Source organism: Carassius auratus, chromosome 8 (genome assembly GCF_003368295.1).
Source record: "Carassius auratus strain Wakin chromosome 8, ASM336829v1, whole genome shotgun sequence".
NCBI lineage: Eukaryota > Metazoa > Chordata > Actinopteri > Cypriniformes > Cyprinidae > Carassius > Carassius auratus.
Genome location: NC_039250.1, coordinates 967,161 through 983,333, shown reverse-complemented (window position 1 = coordinate 983,333; position 16,173 = coordinate 967,161). Strand labels below are relative to the sequence as shown.

The 16,173-nt window shown below is 37.1% G+C and overlaps 1 protein-coding gene across 7 annotated transcripts in view; it reads left to right on the top strand.

The window, feature by feature from the left end:
* The window catches only part of LOC113106918 (semaphorin-6A-like), a 51,323-nt gene that overhangs the window by 3,290 nt on the left and 31,860 nt on the right, over positions 1-16,173 (top strand). For all 7 annotated transcript variants that reach the window (XM_026268964.1, XM_026268959.1, XM_026268960.1 and 4 more), the window contains exons 2-3: positions 15,105-15,247; positions 15,815-15,932. In XM_026268964.1, the coding sequence (XP_026124749.1) occupies positions 15,148-15,247; positions 15,815-15,932 (218 nt within the window). In that variant the 5' untranslated portion in view covers positions 15,105-15,147. The remainder of the gene's footprint in view (positions 1-15,104; positions 15,248-15,814; positions 15,933-16,173) is intronic.

Sequence of the window (16,173 nt, the reverse complement as noted above, 5' to 3'; positions counted from 1 at the left end):
GAGAGAGAGAGAGGGACAGTGCATGTGTCTCGTCCCCAGGCCGGTGTTAATAATGTACAATAATGTACAGACACACACTGATAGTCTGATTATTGCTCGTCACACTTGTCCTGCATTTTAAGAAAGAAAAAAAAAAAAGAAAGAAAAAACCTTGAGAAGGTACTGGTATTTTCCTGCTAGACATTTCCTTAACCCTGTATTATATTGTGGTTCAAATTAACCTGGTTAACCTATGATATTTATTGTGACATTTTCTTTTTAGATTTACTATTTAGGAACATAAAATGTTCATGTTTTTTGTAAAAGAAAAGTTGAAAAAACAGGTGATGAATACAATTTTATCATACAATCTATCTGGGTTTTTTGGTAAACATACATTTTGTATGCAGAATTTGAACATAATACGATATAATAAAAGAGTTAACCCTAAAACTAACACAAAATACAGGAAAAACAGCAGAAAAATCAATGCAGGAAACTCCTTCGTGTTAACGGTATGGTTGAAGGATCGTTTTAATCTCTGAACAAACATGTTTGTGCTGCTTTACTCTGGATTCTGTAACAGTTGTGATGATAATTCATTTATTCTCTCTCGTGTCGTTCCAAACCTGTACCACTTTCTTTCTTGAGTGAAACTCAGAAGAAAATATTATAAAGAGCCTTAGAAACCAAACACTGACTTTCATCATATGGAAAAACACTGCAACGTTCTTCAGAATATCTTCTTTTGTGCAGTCATACAGGTTTGGATCAACATGAGGGCGAGTAAATGAAGATTTGAGATCCTCACCTCGCTGTGGTTATTTTTAGAGAGTGAGACGCTTTAATCATGAGATATTCTCAACTCTCTGAATGGAGACGTTTGTCACTGGGCTGTGATTTACTGACCTGAGCTTCTGAACTACGAACACACGATTGAATCCGAGGCTTTGAAGTTCATGAGACGATCTCTGAGCCGCAGGAGGAGCTTCTGTGAGAGGCTGCAATTAAAACATCATCCATATAACGTCCACGAGCACTTTGAAGAACAGCATTCAGAGTCTAGATCATTACGAGCACAGATTCTAGATCATCTAGAGTTAAAGGAGCGTTCCCATCTAACAGAGAACATTCAGAAATAATGTGTTCATAACTTAATGCTCAATATTCTTAGAACATATTTTGTTGTGTGTGGAGTTATCTGGTCTTTAATAATGTTCTTAAAACATAAACACAAAAACTATCTATACATGGACTGTTTTTTGGAGTTGGATGTTGGTCAATGTTGTTTAGATGTTACTAGTTTCAGAACACTTAAACATTCAAAAGTAACGTTCTGATAATGTTTGCAAAATAAAATGTTCCCTTAACGTTCATATAAACAGGGAAAAGAAACATAATTTTTTTTTAAACTGGATGTTTTTAATATTCAGATGGACTTATGGTTTTTATTTTTTATAATTGTCTCAAAATATTAGCACAAAACAATATTTATACATTATTTTTTATTTTTGAACTGTTTCTAACATTTTTAAAATGTTACTAATTGTCTTAGGACATTCAGAGAACATTAAAGGGAAAATTATCATAATATTTGGAAAATGATCAAATGCAGTGTTCAATAACATTTATATAATCAAGAAAATTTTTTTGTAAACAATTTTTTTTTGTTTATTTGTAATGCGCTTTCCACGATACCAATTGTTGTAAAGCAGCTTTACAGAAATGATGAAGTTTCTACATTACATTTAGGAGTGGGATATTAGTGGTGACTATGGCAGAAATGTACAGTAAAAATCATTTAGTTAATTACAAATGACTCGTTATCAAACACTAACTGCAATGATAACGTTGTGATTAAACATATACAAACTGGCAACACATTCTTAGAACGTATTTTTGTTAGCTGGGTAGTTCTGGTCTTTAATAATGTTCTTGAAACGATACTGAAGTTTCTTTTCGGAAATGATTCATTTGGATGTTCATCTAAGGTTATTTTAAATAGTTCTAATTAGACATTCAGAGAACATTAAAAGTAATATCCCCACAATGTTTGCATAATTGAAAAAATATATATTTTTTAAGGCATTCTGATAGAAATGAGGTCTTGATGAGGTTCCTGGAGCATGTTTCGGTTCCTCAGGCTGATTCTCATCTGAAGGGTTTATCTGTGGATTAGCGGCCGGCGTCGCACTGCTCATAATCGCACTGATTTGTTTGCGTATGTTTTGTTATTCTTGTTGGCTTTGTGATGAAGCTTTTCCTGCCGTTCCACGAGCATGTAAACACACGGAGGCAGTGATTGAGACTCAATGCAGTACATACAGGAACATACTGCATCCATGTGGTGTTTTGTGACCACCAGGCTCGCAGTGTTGGGCTCGGACCCGTCCATCAGGAGCGACGCTGGAGCACTTATCACCTCACAAAAGATCTGTTCCACATGTGCCTCCCATGAGCTCTTTCATCACAGACGTGTCTCTGTGCTGCTGTTTCTACCTCACAATCATCAGATGGTTCACAGAAAGACTGAACGGTAGCTGCTTGTAGAATCTCAGCGTCAGCAAACAGCCGGTCGTCCATCTTGTGCTGTTGCAGGCTAATTTTAAGGGTTGCAGCAACAGTCTCCAGATATACACACCAACAGCTGACCTACATATAGAGCCGTGGCACACCTGTGTTTGATCGGCCGTCTTCACGAGCTCAAACAAACAGCGCTTCATGATAAGACGGCGTGACTCTGGAATGTGAGCGACACAATGCCTTCATTCATCGCTGCGCTGCTCAAGAATGGTTTGGACAAGCGTGTCAGTTGTTTGTAAATGGACACAGTGGAGGTTGTGTGTTGTGTCACCGAGTTTGCTCTTTTATATCCACACAAGGATTGTTTTAACTAGTCGACTTGGTTTTATGTTACAGAACAAGGCATCTGTTTATAATCTCAGAATTAATGGTTTAAAGTTGGCATGAAATGAAACTAAACCTGCGTGTTATTGATCTGATTATGAATGATTCATCCAAGCATTTTTCGTTTTTTCAGAATGTTCTGACCTTGATGTCATAACTGGATCTTCTCCAATCATTTAGTGCTCGTAAGCTCCGCCCATTGAGCTAATTTTCATTTGCATATACATTTGAGAGCCACGCTTTCAATTTTTCAATGTCTTTTGTTTTATGCCAACTTAAAACCAGAAAATCTAATATCAGCTCTTCAGTAACACATTCACAGCTGTAAGAACAGTACCTAGCGTTTCTACTCGAATCTCAGGTCAATGGCACTTAAATCAGTTCGCTTCCTGAATTTGAATTGAGTTAGGAAACAGAATACAGAATTTAAATATAAGGAAGCAGAATTAAAATAAACTGAAGTTCATGCTACTCTAATTTCACATTTTTAACAAGAAAAGCAAAGTATTGTCCCTAACGCTTACTTGACAGACTTATTTCAAAGTGATTACTAAAAATGTAAATGCCTTAAAGGTTTAAAGATCCTCAATACCGACTGATTACCTGTATAAAATATTATTTAGGTTATATAATTTTCATCATATTTAATAAATTAACTTTTTAATGTTTTTACATTGGCTTCCTGTGTGTCCGGTCTTAATCAGATCCAAGGTTGTGAATTAAAGCATGTTGATTCTTCATCGGTGAACGCTGCACAAGCCTGAGGAACACAACGAGTCTGTCGCGTGGTTTATCTGATGCTCCGGATCTGCTGGAAGTCAGTCATTGAGCTTCGTGAGCAGATCAGATGGCGCTCGGACACGTGTGTTGGGTTCGATGGAGGTGTCTGATTCAGGGATTGATTTCAGGGAGTTTCTGTGGTGTTCAGTGCATGCTGCTGTGAGCTCTCAGGACGTAATGTGTGAAGTGATGATCATCTACAGCGACTCACATGAACACACGGATCCATGTGACGGAGTCCAGATCTTATAAAAGAACGAAAAAGAAGATTTATTTTGAACAGTTTGAGCAGTGGAGTCTGACTCATGAACAAACGACTCTCTAAATGATTCACTGTAATGAACCCACAATCTGAATCAGTCTAATGACTCACTCCAACAAATTAAAGTTTCTAAAGGGGTTTGCAATAAAAAGTACCATTTTGGTTCCCTTTCAGAACCTGCTTCCTCTGTAAAGATCCTAATTTCATCAAGAACCATCCGGTGGGTTCTTCAGAAACTCAGTTTCTGCTTCTTCTCGCAGGCGTTCATCTGTAGGACTCCACAGTTTTTATGAGTTAAATGCTCTGTGTATTTATTCCCAGGTTACTGTAATGAAAGCAGTCGTTCATCGTCCAGTCGTCCGTGTGGAATGTGTCAGTGTGTCAAATAAACCAGGCTTAATTGAGCCTCATCAAACGAGCGGAGAGCTTCATTACTGCGCGGGCTGTTCGCTTCACTGCCGCTGCTAGTTAATGTGAAGCCACTGTTTAATGGTTAAACGGTTAACAAGAGCACGATTCATGTGGAACTTCCCATGTAGCAATGCATGGTGTGTGAGGAACAATCACTGCGATTGCACAGAGACGAGGAAAACATGATCGTCAGAAGAGTTCAATATCTGCGTCTCATCTGTGTCTGTAGATCACGTACAGTGTGAATTAATAAAGGCTGTGAGAATCTGGATTCCAGCACTAAACGTTTGATGCTAAACTGAATTACTTGGTCGTATGCTTTCGTAAATGTAGATTAGAGATGTGTGTTTATCCACAAATGAGATAAACCTGACCAAAACTTGTCTTCATTTGTGGAAACAGTACATAATGTAAATAATGTTGTAAATTGTAAATAATGTTAATTTGAGTTTATAGTTTATAAAAACATTGTGGGAATATTGTTTTGAAATGTCCAGTTTTCTTGTCATGATTATAAAGTTATTTAAAGGTTACAAAGACATTTCTTACAACATTCTATAATTTTTTTTTACCCCAAATATAATTAGATTTTAATGTTTATTAAAAAAATATAGATTTCTTGATTTCAATCAATTCAAATTTTTACAAAATTATAGCAATTCAGTTAATGAACGCAACATTGTAGCACTTGTGCTTAGTTAGTTCTGATATGAAACAAAGTCTCAGATTTCAAATTCTTACCATTTTATTACAGTATTAAGTATTAAAAACTCAGGAAATCTGTATCCTGTCTCATTATTATAATTTATGTGTTAGCTGGGTTAAGTTACAGTATTTATAATTTATAGCAGTAGTTATATATAAACCAACTGATGTCTATGTAATGTGCCCATTTAGATAGCTGAGTAAATGTGTGTGTGTGTGTGTGTGTGTGTGTGTGTGTGTAGACACAACATTTGACCCGCGAGGCCACAGGAAGTGGCGTCTGTCTGGTTTCTCATCTTCAGACCTTGTAATAATCAAATGCAAGACCTTCAGAAGCTTGCCTGACTGAAACGTTTCCTCTTATTTGGGTTAAATATACAGAAGTGAGAGAGACCCAACCACACTGGTCCAGAATTAAATGAGCCCTAAAGCTAAAGAAGAATCATGGTGCAATTATTCAGGGGCTTCATTAAACAGCAGCAGCAGGAACATACATCCGTTTAATGGATGTTTCCATCAGCTGCTGAATAGCTGCATGTCTCCCAGCAACATTCCCACATGCTAAAGCAGGTCAAAGGTCACGAGGAGGATCAGCTGTATTACATTAAAGTTTGTCAGGTGTGATTGTGTGGGATTCCTGCGATTGATTGGCCTGTTTACAGAAAGCTCGACATAAGAGCTATTTCCTGTTGGAAATGATTACATTAGATTTAGAATGAACATTTATTGTTAATAATATTACTCTTTCATTGAAGGTATGATATCGGCACGAAGTTGATGTGCTTTAGCTCTGTAGCGTTTATGATTATCATGCTTTATTTTCTAAGATTAACAGTTTTTCTCAATGCTCTGTAAGATGCCAGTGTTTCTTGTTATGGTTTTAAATCTGTATTTAACCTTTTTTATTTGACCAGAACAATCTTAAAGTAAAAAGTTACATTTAATTTAATTTATAAAATTATTTCTTTATAATCTTATAATCTTAATTCAACTGACGAACGATTCTAAAGTCTGACTGTTATCAGTGTTGAGCTTAAAAGCTCTGAAAATGATTATAGGTTGAAAACATTTGTTAGAAATGTAGAAAAGTAACTGAAATAGTTCCTCTACTTGTTACTTGTTTTATCTGCTGTAGGTTGTGAGTGTGTGACCGAGTGGCGTTCCCAGCATGCTAGCGTGTTGCTAGCGTGTTGCTAGCGTGTTGTCTGTGTGTTTGAGAGGCTGTTCGAGGGCCGAATCCTCCGCTAATCTCATCTAGTGCTCTGGATGACGGAGGTGGATGTGTAAGACAATCACACGTGATTATGTGAGCGCTGGCGTCACCTTCTCCTTCCTCTCGCTCGCGGTCACACGGCTCGTCTTACGGAGGAGCGTTTGACAGATAAGCTGGATCTCCTCCTGCAGTGCATGCTGGGAGTTGTCTGAGGGGGCCGTGTGACCCCATGGGGCTCCGCTAATTGGTGGTCCTGGCTCAGACTGGTTTTCAATAGGTTTTGGACAAAGGCGTCAGTGTGGGTCACGTGAGCAGGCCGTTGAGAAAGAGGCTCCCAGAGAGACACAGACAAAGACACCCCATTACTGACCACAAATCACCCCGTGTCCTGACCCACATACCCATCCGTGTGTGAAGAGCGGCTTTATTCGGCTCCGGGACGAGGAACGAGGAGCGCTTCAGGTGTTCAGGATTGATCTCTGCATTCTGCCATCATTTACTCTCCTCACGAAAGAGTTTGTGAGAAACTTCTCTGTGCTCAGTGATAAGGCAAACAACATCTGAATCTATAACCAGTCAACTTAAGACCTAACTACAATTTACCATCTGCTTAAAGCGAGGTCTGACCTTCATCACTTGTTAAATATCTTTGCATATAAGATGCATGGAATAAATATTGTCTTAAACATATCCTATATGTTCAGAAATCATATAGAATACAAAACCTTATAAATATTTCTAAACCAAAACATTCAGTTTTAGAGATCTAAATGAGGTCTAAAACAGAAGTGTGAATGTGTACATGTGCTGTTTACAGATGAAAGTTTGGATCAGTTTTTACAGATCCTGAGGGACAAAGCTGTTCTTGTGTCTATCTAACAATAGAGTTATACAGAAAGAATAGAAAACAGTCAAATGAAGAGCAGCAGGTGGCCTTCTGTCAGTATCATGGATGGGTTCGTATTTATAACTGGTTTAGTAAGCGTGTGTGTGAATGGATGTGTGTGTTGTGGAGGAGTGGTGTGGGATGTGAGGAACGAATTCAACAGGAACGCTGACGCTTTTAGAGCGAGCGACTGGTTCCTGCTCCTAATGGAGTGTTTTAATCCGGCTGAGAGAAATAAAGGAGCCGCGCTGGAGGGGCGTCTGTTCCCTCAGAGATAGAGACGCTAATCTGCTGCGTTCGCTGTCTGGGATTGACCTCCAGCGTTCACACACTTCATTGTTCGTGACCGCCGCTGTCTGGACTTCCTGTGTGTCCTGATGTGCTTCCTGCTTCAGTCTCAGCAGCACAAACACACAGCGTCTCGTGCTCCGGTTCTAACATCAAACATCCGTTAAACGCTCATCATCTTATTTATAAGAACACAGCATGCTTCCCTCAGATCCCTCAGATGCTCACTGCTCACTTTAAACAGAGTAGAAACCGAAATATTGAGAAAATCATCTTTAAAGTTGTTCAGATGAAGTTCTTAGCAATAAATATTTACGGTAGGAAAATCACTAAATATCTTCATGAACATGATCTTTACTTAATATCCTAATGATTTTTGGCGTGAAAGAGAAATGTATAATTGTGACTCATACGATATATTGTTGTGTATTTCTACAGATATACCTGTGCTACAGCGAACAGGGAACATTCTCACAATTTTTTAAAGTTATTTAAATGTTACGACAAAACATTCTTAAAATAACGTTTCTGGAACGTTCTTATACTAATATTAGATATTCGTTCTCATAATGTTGAGGGAAAACCTTCTCTTTGAATATGATGTTATGATGTTATTTGTACTTGATGAACATTCTCAATGTTGAGAGAAAACGTTAACAAAAATAATATTACAGATAAACATTTTGGTTGAAAATAATTTTTTTTGTAACCTTTAAAGAAAACATGGCATTTGAATGTTCTTGGAAAATTAAAAATAGACGTTCAAATAACATTATATTCTGGGTGAAAATAAAGTTAGTAGTGTTGTCAGTGTTTTTGTAACATCTTCAGATATTTATCGCTCATGCAGTGTCCTGACTGAGGGAAGTTACTTTTAAAAGTAATACAGTGCAAATATTGTGTTACTCTCTAAAAAAGTAACAAGTAACTAATTACGTTATTTTGTATGAAAGAAATGCTTTATGTTACTTTTTATCACCTGGGCTGGACACGAATATTGTGAATATATGAAGGTGAATATTGTCTTAAACATATCCTACATGTTTAGAAATAATGGCAAGTAAGAGAAAATCTGTTTTAGAGTTCAACTCAAAAAGTCAAGACAAATCAAACTCAAGACGTTCACTCTAACTGGGATATTTCATATTTTTATTTTTAATGTTTAAAGTTTGTAACTTTTTTATACATTTTATTTTAGTTAAAAATGCTCTTATTTCAAGTTACATTTTTTTTATGATTTTAGATATAGTTATTTATAACAATCCTTTCATTTCTATTTCTTTTTTCTTTAAATATGTCTGTATAGTTTTTTTATTAATTTTTATTTTAGTTTTTTTAAGTTAAACAAAACACAAAAAGAGAAAGAAATGTTGCCTTGTCATTTAGCTGAAATAAAATAAGTTCCTGTTTATTTCTATTCTATTTTAATTCAGCTAATGTTTTGATTATTGATAGTAGCCCTGCTTCGTATCTTCACAGATATTACGTCTGCGTCTGTGCGAGACAGAGACTGTGACCCGTTCGGTCAACGATGATAAATGACGCGGTCACAAGCGTCTGAATGAGATGAGAATATGTGGAGGATGTGTGTGTGGCTCATTTAATCCGCTGGGAAAAACCATTTATTCCTGGAATTAAATTCATGTTTGTCTCACATTGACTTGGTGTCACTGGATTGAGATGGATTGGTCTTAAATTGCTCTTTTGTGTGTTTTTACATTATCATTTTCATGAGTTCTGTCACTGAAACCAGGGCTAGGCAATACTAGCAAAAATATTATCACTATATTTTTTTCAATATCGTATGATATGGATATTTATCACCATATTTTGTCATGTTAGCCCTTGAGAATGAATGTGAACATCACTTGTTTGTTCACAAATAAACTTCACAGAGTATCTAGTGTTTAATTTAGGGCTCCATAAAATCTCTTTTATTTCCCCCTAAATTCTGTGTTTTACATTTTATTGTTACTGGATTCTGTGTTTTATGATTTAATTCAAATTTATCATCAATAAAATGAGCTAATAAACTTTGAAAGATTAATTGAATTGTTCAAATGTAATTTGTTTTCAGTTGTTTTACAACAAACATTTCATTATTATTGTTAGGATTATTTTTTTATTTATTTTTGGTCAAATAAGATGCTGCACAAAATATCTGTATAAATTACAACATGAAGGAAAAATTGTTTAGGTTGATATTCCTTAAAATTATTATTATTATTATTATTATTATTATTATTATTATTATTAGTGGTAGTATTACTCATGAGAAGTGTATTTTAATAAACAATAATAATTTATTTCTGTTATTATTTCCCTTGTAGCTTTGTATAAATTTAATTGCGATCTTGATAATAAATAATACAATAAAAACACATATTTCATATAAATATATTAACATAGTTACTGACAGACAACTCAAACTTTACTTGGCGTAATACTTTCTTAATATTAAGTCTAAAATGTGTTTTAATGTCACTCTTGATGAGGATCGTATGATCTTTTAATAATATTGGACTTTAAATGCTAAATATCATACCTGAAGTATACTCACAATAATAGTTCCACTTTAGCACAGTAATATATACTCAGTATATCTTTAATTAATAAAGCTCCACTTCTACACAATTAAAGTTCATTATTAGCAGTTTAGTAAACAGTACTTAAAGTATAACTGCAAGACAATACACAGGTATTACAAGGAGAGGGAGACTTATGAGGACATAACCCATGTCCCCATTTTTCAAAACACTTATAAATCATACAGAATGAGTTTTTTTTCAGAAAGTAAAAATGCACAAAGTTTCCTGTGAGGGTTAGGGTTAGGTGTAGGGTTGGTGAAGGACCATAGAATATACAGTTTCTACAGAATAAAAACCATTACACCTATGTGTGTGTGTGTGTGTGTGTGTGTGTGTGTGTGTGTGTGTGTGTGTGTGTGTGTGTGTGTGTGTGTGTGTGTGTGTGTGTTTGTGTGTGTGAGTGTGTGTGTGTGTGAGTGTGAGTGTGTGTGTGTGTGTGTGATGTTGGTTTCTAAAGCTGGTTCTCCTGTGGCTGATGTGATAACTCCTCTTTGTTCGTCTCACACAAACTCTCCAGGCCTTCAGATGATTGGAGGCTCATCTCCTCCGTCAGGAATCCTCCAGGGCCATTTTAACGTCAAAACATCCACTTTGCCATATCAGAATGCAATTTGTGGCATCAGGAGCGTAAGCTGCTTTAGCGCTGCTGTTTATTTTGCAGCGGCGGAGGGTTTTATCTGAAAGGAACGTAATCCTCGCCGCTGAGATGTTGCTGACAGCTTTGAGTCTCTTTGTGTTAAACCCCATCCAGCAGATGAACCTCCAACACATATCATCTGCACACACATCAGCCTGAACTCAGAGCTGCTAACTCTTTATTAACAGATTCTGGAAGCATCAGTATATTAAGTGAATTAACCACGGTTATTCTTCAATAAAACAAAACGTTGCTGCAGTGATAAGTCGAGCATGACTCCGGTTTCCTTGAAGGATTTCTCCAGTGGATTAAAATAAGCTCTGTGACCGACAGAAATATATGATACGTACATGTTTTGTTCATCATGATAATCCTCAAAAACAAGCACAACCTTATTGAATGTGAAGTCTACAGCAGAAATAAAAAGCTAAACGTAGCTATCTCTTTATTAACATCTGGTTAAAGAAAGTTCTGTTCACATGAAGTTCAACATACTGTAAATGCAAAACAAATTCACTTTCTAAATACCTTTGCAGAAAAATTCAGCTCTAGTTTGCAAGAGCGCAATTATAAACTCTGAAGACATCTAGTAAGTAGATGAGTTTATCTGTTTGGTTTGGTGGCATTTATTGTCCCTAAAAAAATGGCCTTAATATATATATACTATACAGTTAAACTTCACATTGATGTATTGGTGTTTTTAGCTCTGTAATGAAGCTCTGGATCTAGAGATTGACATCTCAACTCAAGCTCGATCTTTTCTCATCAGATCAGGTGATGTGTCCTGTATTTGTGCTTTATTCCTCCTGAGGGATCTTTTGGTTCTGAAATGATTCTAACTTGACTTTAATATGTGTATATTGATGTTCTCTCTAAAGCACTTTAAAAGACGAGCACGTATAATGTGGTTGTGAGCAGTAAAGTGACTTCATTTTCCTCTGTCCTGAATAATGATTGCTGCTTTTGTTGTTTTGTCTCTCAGTCCCACCGTCTCTATACGTCACTTTCTATATTCTCCTCATGAGCGCTCCAAATTAGCACCAATTATTCTAAGTGTAAAATTAAATTACCGGCTCTAATGAAGGAGTGGATCTGCTCCGTAATGCTGCATGCGGATCACGTAACCCTACAATTCAATTGAGATGTTTTTCTCCCGCATTGCTGTTTGGCCTCGCAGTGAGACGCTGAGCTCAACCTTTGAGAAGCACAGACCTGTGATCTATGAGGCCAGACGCTCAATTAATGAGAAATCTCCATTAGAAAAATTGCATGACACAGCTCCAGAAATGAGATATTGAACAGCCGTCGCTGCGGGAAATCTCTCGGGAGAAAGAGAAACATGAGAACGATGCTCCTGTGTGAAGCAGTGATGTTTCTGCATCAGCAACTTTTAGTCCATTTGCAGTTATTTTAGTGTTTCACAGCTACATTCAGTGAAAATGAGAAATTATGCTTTAGCAACAAGCTGAAGTCAAAGAAAACATTGTAAAGTTATTATATATATATATTCTTTTTTGGTTTTAGTTAAGTATATAATATTAAACTGAATGAAAAATTTAGCTTTTTCTATGTTATTTTAAGTTAATGTTTCATTCCAAGTAATGAAAATGTTTTTTTAAATTTTTTTCATGGTTTTGGTTTTAGTTAACGATAGTAACACTGATATGATTGTGTGTTGACTGCTGTTTCGAGTCTGTGTGTGTGTGTGTGTGTGTGTGTGTGTGTGTGCGTGTGTGTGTGTGTGTGTGTGTGTGTGTGCGTGTGTGTGTGTGTGCGTGTGTGTGTGTGTGTGCGTGTGTGTGTGTGTGTGTGTGTGTGTGTGTGCGCGTGTGTGTGCGTGTGTGTGTGTGTGTGCGTGCGTGTGTGTGTGTGGGTTAGATCTTATTTGTCTGACAGAAGTTTCTCAGTCTCATTGGGGATTTAGTGACATCCTCTGCATCTCTCTTGTGTGGTGTCCCTCAGGGCTCCATTCTTGGACCTATCTTATTTTCATTTATTTACTACTGTTAGGGTTCATTTTTAGGAAATATGGCATCTTATTTCATTGTTATGCAGACAACACACAACTTTATCTCCCTTTGAAACAAAAAGATGCAAACTCTATAGCACCACTGTTGGTCTGTCTTGAGGAGGTTAGGGCCTAGATTTGTTAATATCTGTTAATTTTTTCGCTTTGTGTTAATTTTTTTCAATTTGGGTATGCTTGTTGCCAAGTGCTCTATAAAATAAACTTTGATTTGATTTGATGTATTCTCGTGATTTGCATTGTATTCTCCTGATTGTTGGGTGTTTTCTCTGTGAATGTCTGTAAGCGTGGGTTCAGGTAGGGTCTCGTCTCTGCTGATTAGTAATGTTTAACTCAGATGAGGGTGAGTGACTGAGAACGAGTCTATAAAGCATCAGATCCAATTAAGAGCAGCTGTAAGGAAGCTCAGTTCGGCTCGGGTTATCTGCGTGTCTCTACTCAAAGTGTGGTTTTGATGGAGCAGATGCCACACAGGAGCGTGGTGTTTGCGTTTCTCTTCCGAAAACTAGAGATTCACAGAGAGTTTGAGTGTGGGTTAAAGCTGCTTCAGTGCATTTATGTTTGTCTGAAACACAGTTCATTCATTCTGATCATGATTTGAGTTTGAGTTGCAGGTGTAACAGGATCATGAAGCCGTCGTTCCTGTCGTGTGCTCGTATCGCTGTCACTGTGTTTATGAACAGGATTTATAGTTGTGTTGTTTCTGTCATCTGATGGTCAATCCAGTGCTGATCTACTGTAGAGCATACACACATTTAGGTTGTAAACATGTTGTAGGAACAGTGTTTTGGGATGTTTCTAAAGCATTTAAATGTCCAGTTTTCTTGCTATGATTATAATGTTATTTAAAGTTTACAAAAAAGTTTATTACAACATTCAGCAAACTTTATTTTCATCAAAAATATAAAGTGTATTTTGAATTTTGCAAGAATATTAAACCGTCCAGTTTTCTTTAATGATTAGAATGTTATTTAAAGGTTACAAAAAATGTTTCTTAGAACGTTGATGGAATACAAATAACATCATGAGAGCGTTCAGAAGATTTTGATCAAAGAAGGTTTTCTCTAAACAGTGTGAGAACGTGTATCAAACCATAAAGTAATAAAAATGTTCCATAAACATTACTTAAAAACGTTTTGTCCTAACTTTAAAAAAATAATAATTAGCGGAAGTTGTGAGAATGTTATGTTTTATTACTGAATATTAATTCTCATTTATAGTAATATAGTAATCATGTGTTAGTTTAGTTAAACTGGTTTGTATTATGCTGGTTTGTGTTTATATTTCAGTCACAAACACCAGCTCAAATCAGATTTGAATTTGATTAATCGTACACGTCTACTTTTGTTTCATTAATCCCAAAATTACCAAATTCAGTGACATTCTAGACTACTAACTGAGCTCTTAAGCTTCTTCTTATTCTTCTTATTAAGCTTCTGATTTAGAAAGATCGGCAAAGGACTTAAGATATTTTGTACATTTCTTAGCATAAATATATCAAAAGTTCATGTTTGATTAGTAATATGCATTGCTGAGAACTTCATTTGAACAACTTTAAAGATGATTTTCTCAATATTTCGATTTTTTTATCTCAGACAAATGTTGTGCACTCAGATGATGTATAAATATCAATTTCAGCAGTGTTTTCCTCTGTTGTGTTGATCCCTCGTGCCGCCGCTGGTGTTGGTCTGATATGTAGATGTGTGTCTTCTCTTGTTTGTGTGCTGAAAGCAGCGTGAGTTATTTATTCATCGGTGTGTGATGAAGAGCAGATGAACCAGCCGCTGCGTTCGGCCCTTTTCTAGTAAAACCTGACTTTGAGCGGCTCACAGAAACGAGGAGCTTGTCATCCGCTCTTTCATTTGTTTGTGCTGGTCAGTATGATGTTAAGCAGCTTTAGTTTATTAACACAAGTGTCATCTCTTCTTTACTGGCATCTCAGTTACAGCACAGCTCGTCAAGCGTCGCTTTAATTAATCACACTGTGTGTAATGTGTTGTGTGATGGATTATATCAGTGTTCACTGCAAACATGACTCTCTTACTTAAGAAGAGAAGTTTGTGTTGATGGATCCTGGATCTTGTTTGAAACCAATGAAGTGTAGCTTGAATAATCGCTGCGAATCAAAGAGTCGGACCGATGCATGAGCGTGAGGTTTGATCGCTCTGAGCTTCCCTTGCAACAGCATCCGTCTCTGATCTGCAATGATTTGTGGGTCATTTGTTGCACAAGGAAACTCATGCGTCCCTGAGAGCATGCGAGGTCAGAGGTCAGCGTGTACATCAGTCCCATCGCTAAGGTTCTTGTCAGCAGTTCTCTTAGTTTACCCATGATGCTCAGCGGCTCGATCGATGTGTGACGCATGTTCTGCTAAGCCATTTAAAGCGATCTGCTGATTGTGTGTGTGTGTGTGTGTGTGCAGGCTGGAGTTCAGAAGAGACCGAGCGCAGCGGCAGGACTCAATCATGCGGTCGCAGGCCTTGTTGCTGTATTTCACGCTGCTGCAGACGGCCGGAGCCGCTTTCCCAGAAGACACCGAGCCAATCAGTATTTCACACAGCAACTGTGAGTAACTGCGTCTCACTTGTTCTCGTCCCGCCATCTTCTCCTCTCGGCGGCTCTGGGAAACGAGATTCTGGTGTCCTGAGAGACTGTAGATGAGTCGAGACTTGAGAGATCCTCTTTTGTGTTTCTGTCAGGATGAAAGACTTACAAACACACACACAGTCGCACTTAACGCCTCCTGGGTCCATGTATTTCCTCTTAAAACAGCAGCTTCTTGTTTTGTATTCGAAAGGCTTTCATTTTCCTCTCCGTCATGAAACACGATCGGCTGTTATGTTCTAAATCTGGTACAGAGTTTCCCAAGTTAATAAGAAGCTGATAATGAATTAAAGCAAGACACTACAGACTAAAGCAGCGTGTTTTCATGCACTGGTCAGTTTTGAGGTCAGTTTAGCATCCTTATCATTTCAGAAGAGTCCAAAACACACATTTAAGAGTTTATTTTATTGCACTTCATCTCATTTGGATCTTTCATATCTGTAAAGAGTTCTTTCTCTTACAAACTACAAACTTAACAGCTTTATTCCTCTGTGTATAAGGTTTGTGTTCCTCTTCCTTCTCCGTCAGACACCAAACAATATCCAGCGTTCGTGGGACACAAACCGGGACGAAACAACACACAGCGGCACAAACTGGACGTCCAGCTGATCGTCCTCATGAACCGCACTCTCTATGTGGCCGCCAGGTCAGTTCACCTTTGACCTTTATCTGGGTCTCTTAATTTGCCCTTCTGTGAAGAAAGTCCTGAAATCAGAGCAGAAAATCTTAAAATCATAAAGTGGTGGCGTAAAATTGAGCATGAACTGCAAAGCATGAATATCTTCATCAGTATTTCTGTCTTGTTTTTCCAAACATCCTTGATGATAAAGATGAAGATATGTAATATTAAAAAAACTAAAACCATAAACCTGAAATAAAATAAACTT